At 46.3% G+C, this 10,000-nt stretch overlaps 1 protein-coding gene across 2 annotated transcripts in view; it reads right to left on the bottom strand.

Annotated features, from left to right (window-relative positions):
• The window catches only part of LOC135537037 (protocadherin-18-like), a 21,826-nt gene extending 17,192 nt beyond the window's left edge, over positions 1–4,634 (bottom strand). The window contains exons 1-3 of one of the 2 annotated variants that reach the window (XM_064963250.1): positions 1,672–4,634; positions 870–958; positions 117–286 (exon numbers count right to left, since the gene is read on the bottom strand). In XM_064963250.1, the coding sequence (XP_064819322.1) occupies positions 117–286; positions 870–958; positions 1,672–4,167 (2,755 nt within the window). In that variant the 5' untranslated portion in view covers positions 4,168–4,634. The remainder of the gene's footprint in view (positions 1–116; positions 287–869; positions 959–1,671) is intronic. The other variant, XM_064963251.1, reaches the window with a different exon arrangement.
• Between the last annotated feature and the right edge of the window lie 5,366 nt (positions 4,635–10,000).

Genomic DNA, 10,000 nt, shown 5'->3' with positions numbered 1-10,000 from the left:
TAGTCTATCCTGCCTCTACCAAGATGGCTGTCTCATGTCTCTATGTAACTGACCTTGGCACTATAGTCTATCCTGCCTCTACCAAGATGGCTGTCTCATGTATCTATGTAACTGACCTGGGTGTAGTCTGTGGAGCATGTCCAGGTGGTAGAGCTCAGAGAAGCCATCCCCCAGCAGACGGTCGATGGGGGACTCTCGTCCCATATCATAGTCGCTGTCCCCCGCATCGCTGTCCCCACGACCACTGTCCTTCAAGCTGAACTTGTCCATGTCCTGCAATGCATACCTAGAGAGAGAGAGAGAGAGAGAGAGGGGAGAGAGAGAGAGAGAGAGAGAGAGAGAGAGAGAGAGAGAGAGAGAGAGAGAGAGAGAGAGAGAGAGAGAGAGAGAGAGAGAGAGTGAGAGAGAGAGAGAGAGAGAGAGAGAGAGAGAGAGAGAGAGAGAGAGAGAGGGAGAGGGAGAGGGAGAGAGAGAGAGAGAGAGAGAGAGAGCGAGAGAGAATACATTTGAGTCAATTAAAATGTATTAAAGTCAATTAAAATGTATGCAATTGGTGTTTCTTAGTGGTAGAAGCTGCTGTACCACTGATTAATGCTCATCATAGAGAGGTAGACAGAAATACAAAGCAAACATTTCACAACACTACAGTTGAAACAGACATGTGATCCACAAACTTTTGGATTGAATGATATTGATATGATTCAAACTGAAAACATGATAAACAAAAGAGCCAAACGAATATAGATCCATACTGTCATTATATAGGTTTTTATTGATGCTACTAATGAAAAGCACGGTGGACACAAGGGAATATAACAACTCAAAAGAGCAAAACGTTACAATGTTTTGGGGGGGGATGGTTTGTTTACCTGTAGCTTCTGGAGTATTTGTTGCCACGGAAACAGGGTCGAGGCTGATACTGACCCTGATGGAGCATGGACAGAAGCTGTGAGACTTGCTATATCCAGAATAAACACATCAAAATAACAGAAAAAATGAGGATGAATAACAGAACGGATGGAAACAGACGACAGGGGAAAAACACGACAACAATGAGGAACAAAACAAGATGGATGCCACACAGTGATTCTGATGGTGGTGACACACTGAGGAGGGTGAGGAGACAAATATGATGATTCCAAAATGGATGACAGAAAGTGGATGAGAGAAATAACAATGGGGTGTGGGTGGATGACGGGGCCAAATCAATATGGATAGGAGAGAACAACGATCATATAATGTCTTGAGGGTGAAGACACAAAGACAAACCGGATCCATGATTACATCTGGAATCAGTTCTACTAGTTTTAAATGGACAGTCATTTCACTACGGCTTTACTGACACTCAGGAACTGTTACCAAGAGGCTCGGATTTATGACGGATTATTCTAGAATGGTGGAGGGGAGTGTAGGCGTGTGTGTGTGTGTGTGTGTGTGTGTGTGTGTGTGAGGGAGAGAGAGAGAGAGGGAGAGAGTGGTGAATTGTGTGTGTGTGTGTGTGTGTGTGTGTGTGTGTGTGTGTGTGTGTGTGTGTGTGTGTGTGTGTGTGTGTGTGTGTGTGTGTGTGTGTGTGTGTGTGTGTGTGTGTGTGTGTGTGTGTGTGTGAGGGAGAGAGAGAGAGAGAGGGAGGGAGAGAGAGAGAGGTGAATTGTGTGTTCTGTAGTATCTCACCTCGACGGGTGGCGTAGCGTGGGCCAACTCCAGGGCGAAGCTCTCCGGGATATGATTGGACGATATCGTCACCAGGCTATTCAGTGACTGGTGGCTGTGGTGGCTCTGCCGGCTTCCCATTGGCGCCCGGTCCATGGGGGGCGTGGCCGAGGGTGAGCGGTGGTGCGCTCTGATTGGTAGAGTCCCATTCACCGTGGGAACAAGTGTAATGTCACCCTTGTGGATCTGCCGCGACGGTTTCTTAGGGTGATGCTGGTGGTTGGTCTCCGCCACCCTGCAGTTGTATGAGTTCCTGGTATCTTTCTTTTCTCGGTTGCAGCGGGCGGCGAACATCACCATGATGATCAGGAGCATAGTGCAGATGGCCCCCAGGGACATGATGATGATGAGGGAGGCGTCGAGCGGCGTCTCCCCCTGGTCCAGCACCTGCACGTGGCCCTCCATGTTCTCATAGAGGCTGATTTTTAGGACGGCCTTGGTGGTCTGTTGCAAGGAACCGTGGTCACTGACCAGGACGGTGAGCTCCGCAAACTCGTGGGGAAACATGTCGAGGCTAACGTTGGCGCTGATCTCGCACGTTCTAGGATCCATAGAGAAGAAGCCTTCCTCGTTGCCGGCAGTGATTGAACATGTGAGTTCTGCGTTGACGCCGGTGTCTCGGTCGGTCGCCCTGACAGCGGTAACCAGGCTACCGGCCTCGGTGTACTTGGAGACGGGGACGTCGGCCGTGAGGTTCCAGAGCTGCGGAACCACGATGACCGGCGGGTTGTCGTTTTCGTCTAGGATTGTCAAGACAACGGTGGCGTTGCTCAGCAACGAGGGTTCCCCGGCGTCCTTGGCCTGGACTACGAAGGATATCCGGCTGATGTCCTCGCGGTCGAACGTGCGGAGGGCGTAAACAGCACCGTTGGACGGGTCTATGGTGACAAAGGTGGAGATAGAGCTCCCGTGAACGCTGTTCTCCACCAGGAAGTAGCTCACCTGGCTGTTGGCGTCCAGGTCGGGGTCGGTTGCCAATAGCGACGTGAGGTAGGCCCCAGGCGCGTTGTTCTCTGATCTGAATACCTCATAGCGTCCCTTCTGGAAGCGTGGAGCGTTGTCGTTTTCATCCAGCACATGCACGGTGAAGTGCTTGATGGTCGAGAGGCTGGGCGTGCCGCGGTCCTCGGCGATGACCGTCAAGCTGAACTCTGACCTCTTCTCCCGATCCAGCGAGACGTTAGTGAGGATCATGTAGTTGTTCTCGTACGTCTTCTGTAGTTTAAAACTCCCCTGGCCATGGAGTTTACACACAACCTCTCCGTTCAGACCGGAATCTAGGTCCTCCACTCTTACTAAGGCCACGAAGGAATCCAATGGAGCGGCCTCTGAGATATGGGCTGCGTCCTCCTTGCCTCTGTCCCCTTGGGACATCAGATTGATGCTGATGTCTGGTTTGTTGTCGTTTACGTCCACTACCTTGATGAAGATCTTGCAGTGTGCTGGCATGGAGTTGGGGCCCATATCCTGGGCTTGGACATCAATGTCATATGATGTCGCGCTTTCAAAGTCCACGCGCTTCATGAGCGTCAGGTGGCCGTTATCTGAGTTGATCTTGAACGTTTCCACGATTTTCGGGGACACGTGACTGCTAAAGGAGTAGACGATTTTGGCGTTGGTTCCGTCATCTGCATCAGTCGCATTCAGGTCAATAAGAAGAGATCCAACAGGTGAATTCTCCAATAGATGAATCACATATGAAGACTGTTCGAAAATAGGACTGTTGTCGTTTGAATCTGCCACGCTAATTCTGAGGAGAGTAGAACCTGATTTAGGGGGAACGCCCTTATCGGAGGCCGTCAGCTGAAGTTCATAACCTGGCTGCATCTCCCTGTCGAGCTCCCTTAGCACCACCAACTCCGAGTACTTAGCCCCGTCCGTTCTGCTCTGAATGTCAATCTTGAAGTAGTTGTTGGGCTCGAGGGAGTAAGTATCGAGGGAGTTCTCCCCGACGTCGGGGTCACTCGCGCTGTCCAGGGGAATGCGCGCCCCAACTGCCGCGCTCTCGGAGATCTCGATGGGGATTACGGCGCGGGCGAACTGGGGCGCGTTATCATTAATGTCCAACACTTCCACTTCGACGTGGAAGAGCTGCAAGTGTTCTGTTGGAAGAGTCAGAACATCGAATTCAATGGAACAGTTGAGGTTCTTCTCGCAGAGCTTCTCTCTGTCTATTTTGGAACGGATGCTGATCTCTCCGTCCTGCTCGCGCACGGATAGGAAAGACGTGCTACCTCTCTGCATGGTTCGGAAACGCAAAGACACAGAACTTGGGAGTTTGACCAAAACCGCAGCCAGGTCTTCTTTAAGCCGTCCAATAACAGTCCCCACCTTCTGTTCCTCGTAAACTTGATATTTTAACGTTTTACCTTTGACGTTTTGCGTGGCCACTGCCATAACGGCGAGAAGTATCCATATTCGGATATACAATCCGCAGATTATTTGTCCAGGTTCCATCTTTAAAGTAAAATCCCTTTGGGTGATTCTGAAAGTAGTTCCAAAATAGCTCCTTTACGCAGCCAGCACTGATTCCGTTATTGTAGCCTAATGAACTCAACGAATCCACTGCGCCCCGACGACAGTCATTAGGCTAATCGCAGCGCCTTCTCCAAGAGCTAGATATCCCCATTTAAACACGTTGGAGCATAAAAAAAACAGGGTGCGTTCCGCAGTCATTTCTACTAGAAAACACAACGTCCAAAGTGAGAGTGAGTTATCTAAGATCCCTTCCACGCATACAAATCTGTTGCGCGAGTCTCAGAGTAGACTCTTATAGAGCACCGCTTAAATCTGTGCTTCTCTCTGTGTGCGGTGCTCTCTCTCTCGCTCTCTCTCTCCGTCTGATGGCTCCCCCAAAATAGCCCGCCTCAATCTAACCAGCCCTACAACGGAATAGCGGCCCCTTTCTCTTCCCCCCAGCAAGGCAAAATGCTTCCAAAATAAAATGCCTACCCGGTGACCACTCAAAACAGAGGCGAGGAGAGAGGGGGGAGAAAGAGGGAGGGGATGAGAGATCGAGACGGGGCAAACTCCACCCTCTCGGGTTCTTCATCCACTTTCTTTCTTCACTTTCACCCCTGAGAAGAGGGGAGAGAGAGAGAGAGAGAGCATGCCTCAACAATAGGGAAGGGTAAAATTACTAAAGAGGAACTTTCATTGGTGACGTTTGCCCGGTTATATTTTGTTGGTAGTCGCCGTTAGAAGACGCAAGGTTTCTTTATGAGTGTCGTGGTCTCTCGTTGTGGGTCTGTTGCAGCAGACAGACTGGAGACAGGGCTGGGATAATGTAGGATATACCTTATTCCTCCTAAAGTATTGTTTAGAATTGTGTTAGGTACAGAGAGACTGGAGACGGGGCTGGGATAATGTAGGATATACATTATTCCTCCTAAAGTATTGTTTAGAATTGTGTTAGGTACAGAGAGACTGGAGACGGGGCTGGGATAATGTAGGATATACATTATTCCTCCTAAAGTATTGTTTAGAATTGTGTTAGGTACAGAGAGACTGGAGACGGGGATAGGCTGTACATGTGGAGGCTACATTCTGATTTATATCGCTTCGAATTATGTGCGTTGGTCTAACTGGCGAATGGAGAATTATCTTCACCAGTCTCACCAATTAGTTATTATAGCAACTGGCATATAGGCTATACCCAAATTAGACACACACACACACACAGAGAGAGGGGAGAGAGAGAGAGAGAGAGAGAGAGAGAGAGAGAGAGAGAGAGAGAGAGAGAGAGAGACTGCTAGCTTGCGTGGACACTGCATACATTAATTTCCTCCCTGGTCGTTTTATTCAGTGTCAGTTGAGTCTCCTTCCCTCCTCCTCCCTCACCCTCTCTTGGATGTTTTTGAGCAAAATGTTCACATGCGCCTTTTCTAATCTGTGGCGGGTTGTGGTAGAGGGTAAGCCGGATAAATCAGTGTGGAGAATTGTGGTGAAAAGGAGCCGGGTACTAATGAATGGGTTTAGGACTTGGTCACGCCGCGGTACATCTCTGTCCCCGTGCATAATACTGTTTAACATTCTTCAACTTCACAGACACAGACACACACACACACACACACACACACACACACACACACACACACACACACACACACACACACACACACACACACACACACACACACACACACACACACACACACACACACACACACACACACACACAGTATCCCATTCTCTGTCATCAAACATGTACATCCATGCATGCAAAATATTTAAAAAAAAACAAGACGAACATGCGCAACTGGGACTGCGCAAACCCACGACCATCTGGCACGGTCTGGCTGACAACCCAACCCCAGTCATTGCACCCGACCAAACACGCCTCTAAGGCTGTGCGTACTGAATGGCAGCCTACGTAGTGCACTACTTTTACCCAGAGCCATGTGGTAGGGGTGAAAAGTAATGCACTATGAAGGGAGTAGGGTGCTATTCAGGACACGGTTCCAACTCACTCCCCTCCATCCATGCATTCAGATAACCGAGTGAAATTAGCCTGTCACCGTATGACTCCGAGACAGACAACAACAATTGGCCTTTAAAAAAAATGTTTTATGCGTTTTAATCTTTAAGCGGGGGCTACGCTAATTATTTAGGCTAACCGTGCACATCATGTTTGGGAACGTATCCTACATCTTTTAGCCTATATTGTAAAATTACGCAAGCATCTGTTGACGTGGCCGTTTTAAATCTCTGCATCTCTTTCACGCAGTCATCTTAACGTGCACAATACATACGGGCACTTATCCAAACTCGTCTGTTTAAGAGTAGAGACCTACAAGCTCTCACGTTCTCACGTCAGAATTCAACTTCCATCCATGTTTCTGAAACATCAGCATCTCGAAGTCGTTCCTAAAACATGGGATCATCTGTGGATTTGCCCGTGTTAACCATGTATGGAATATCTCACCTACTGTCATCCCATCTCCCCACACATGTCGCCTATACAGAATGGAGTCTGGTGATTGGGTAAACAGTGATGCAACTTCATGCATGGCCTACGTAGTTCCATGTAAGACAAGAGTCCACCAGGCGGACTAGAATGAAACAAAGCAACAAATATATGAATAACGTATGTCCCTCTTCCTCCAAATTATCGTCAACGTGATATATGGCGGATAAACGTTCAATGACAGTCATGAATATCCAGGTTTCAATAGGTCAGTTGGTTTAAGTTGGGTGGACGTTCTATTTGATCCCATCTGCAAACCTTCTATAGTGTTCCGTGAATTTGCATAAGGAGTTATCGAATTCCCAAAACGTGCACTGACATCGACAGAAGGTACACATTTTACCCCCTCTCAATCTTAAATAGGCGCAAAAACGTTTCTCTTAATCTTAATTATTCTATTCATAGCTCTGACTGTGTTTGCAAAACGTTCCCTTTGAATTGATTATTCTCTCTTCTATTGCACATTTTGCCGACCAAGTCTCTGTCTCGTAGACTATTTAACCAGTGCTGATACCGGACCGGTGCTTTCCACAGAGCCCGAGCGCCCACAAAGACGGTAATGCAATTATACCTCGCGCGCCAGGTGCTAATCACATTTTCGGGAACAAAAGAAGCGAAAGTCCTCCCGAGTTCATGGAAAGAGGAGAATAAAGAGAAAAGAAACGGAAGAAAGAGAGAGGGAATGTTTGAAACTCCGGGTGAGAAATGAAACAATAGTTGTAGCCATGAAGAAACGGGTTGCAGGCTATAATTCATGCTGAAGCTGAAGTGGGTTTAATACGTTTAGTCGCGCTACCTCATCAAAATAATCACATCTCTTTTTTCATCATTTAAGTGGCGAATGAAGTATTAATGGAAAAATAGAAGCAATGGAGTAACGAAAAGTTAAGAAAGTGATTCCTACAAAGCATGTGAAGTGAGATGTTTTCTGGTGTGGCAAATGTGTTTTTATATTCAGTCAGCCCGTCGAGGGTGTAGAACGCATAACCAATGGTATAGAAGGATAATCAATGGTAGTCAATGAACCGATGAAGTGACAAACCAGGACAAACACACATATAATCCGGTGACTATTTCTCATGTAATCACGGGGAGTCCAACAAAAGACCTGTGGTGTAGTTATCTCGTAGCCATCAAGTCGTAGGGCGAATTCAACTCCTGTCATTGATATTCATCCCTATTCTCTCCCGTAGTCTCCCTCCCCTTTGGGACAATGGGAGCAGCAGGTGGAGCGTTTTCCATAGCAACAGCGTTCGGATCGAATCTGTCGGTCTGGTCTCTCTGTGTTCTAGAATGGTAGAGACAAACGGAATGCGCCACCAGTAGACTACGTCGTGCCAACCAATACGGCTGCTGCTGGGTTGTAAAGGCACGCGAGCATCTGTCGGCTCGTCTGTCCGCATTGTCATTCATTCAATTAGCGGCCAGCGCAGATTCCAGAAGGGGTGTCTGTCTTTCTCTCTCCGGGTGCGTGTGCGTGCGTGTGCGTGCACCCCCACTTCATTCAGAGGTGCTGATCCGAAGACCCCTGCCTGGTTGACCCACCCCCATCCAAACAATACCAAATTGTTATTCATCCGTGACCCCCAACACTTTCTCTCTATCCACCCCCTCTCCCTTTCTTTCATCGACCATTTTATAGGAGTTTATTGCTTTATGACTCGTAGGCCACGAATGTGTCTGTCTATCTACCCGGATACAATAGTCTGTTGGCTTGTGTTCGTGTACGGCGCCGACGGTGCCATGTGGTTGTGTTGGGTGCACACATGCAGGCTTTTCGGGGCAGCATACTGCCAGTCGGGCGACACATTTATTGCACCTCAGATTGACTTGAAAAGGCCTCTTTTGCTCTTGGTGATGAGGGCCAATTACTGTATGGCAGTGGTGTTTCCAGACACTTACAACACATGACGTTGATTAGGTTGGTATTGCCGCTTACACACACACACACACACACACACACACACACACACACACACACACACACACACACACACACACACACACACACACACACACACACACACACACACACACACACACACACACACACACACACACACACACACACACACAATTAGAGTTAAATTCCTCCTTACCCTTTTATACACTAGGCTACTATACTCGCCCACTACTACATCCCCCCTCTAATGGTTGTCTTCCTCTTCCTACACGGCAGCTATGTGATTATATTAGATAGACATCATGTGAGATTCATGCTTAATCTAGTTTGGGCATAATGAGATTTTACTTGCAGTAATGTTGTTATCATCCCCATTCTTTAAACGGTTATAAATGTGTGTCCAACTATGATGTTCTTATTTGAGCATCTTTATCAAGTGTCATACATTAGTCTGGTCTGTCAGTTTGAATTTCAAGTTCAGCATTAATTTTCGCCTATCCTTATACATGGCAACTTCTATTCTGTTCTATTCTGTCCATGTCCTATTCTATTCTATTCTGTCCTATTCTATTCTATTCTGTCATATTCTATTCTATTCTGTCCTATTCTATTCTATTCTATTCTATTCTGTCATATTCTATTCTATTCTGTCCTATTCTATTCTATTCTGTCATATTCTATTCTATTCTATGCTGTCCTATGTCCCATTCTATTCTATTCTGTCCCATTCTATTCTATTCTGTCATATTCTATTCTATTATATTCTGTCCTATTCTATTCAATTGTATTCTGTCCTGTTCTATTTCAATCTATTCTGTCCTATTCCATTCTACTACATTCTGTCCTATTCTATTCTATTATATTATATCCTGTTCTATTTCATTCTATTCTGTCATATTCCATTTTACTATATTCTGTCCTATTCTATTATGTCCCATTCCATTCTATTCTATTCTGTCATATTCTATTCTATTATATTCTGTCCTATTCTAGTCTACTCTATTCTGTCCTGCTTTATTCTGTCCTGTTCTATTCTATTCTGTCCTATTCCATTTTATTCTGTCCTATTCCATTCTACTCTATTCTATTCTGTCCTATTCTATTCTACTATATTCTGTCCTATTCCATTCTATTGTGTCCCATTCCATTCTACTCTATTCTATTGTGTCCTATTCCATTATATTCTGTCCTATTCCATTCTACTCTATTCTATTCTGTCCTATTCCATTCTATTCTGTCCTATTCCATTCTACTCTATTCTATTCCGTCCTGTTCTATTCTGTCCTATTCCATTCTATTCTGTCCTATTCCATTATACTCTATTCTATTCTGTCCTATTCTACTCTATTCTATTCTGTCCTATTCTATTATACTATATTCTGTCCTATTCTATGTATGACTCACATTGGTTTGGCCATCTC

The sequence above is a fragment of the Oncorhynchus masou genome, unplaced genomic scaffold (genome assembly GCF_036934945.1).
Source record: "Oncorhynchus masou masou isolate Uvic2021 unplaced genomic scaffold, UVic_Omas_1.1 unplaced_scaffold_701, whole genome shotgun sequence".
Classification (NCBI taxonomy): Eukaryota; Metazoa; Chordata; class Actinopteri; order Salmoniformes; family Salmonidae; genus Oncorhynchus; species Oncorhynchus masou.
Note: the sequence above shows the minus strand (reverse complement) of the source record. Positions and strands in the feature narration are given on the sequence as shown.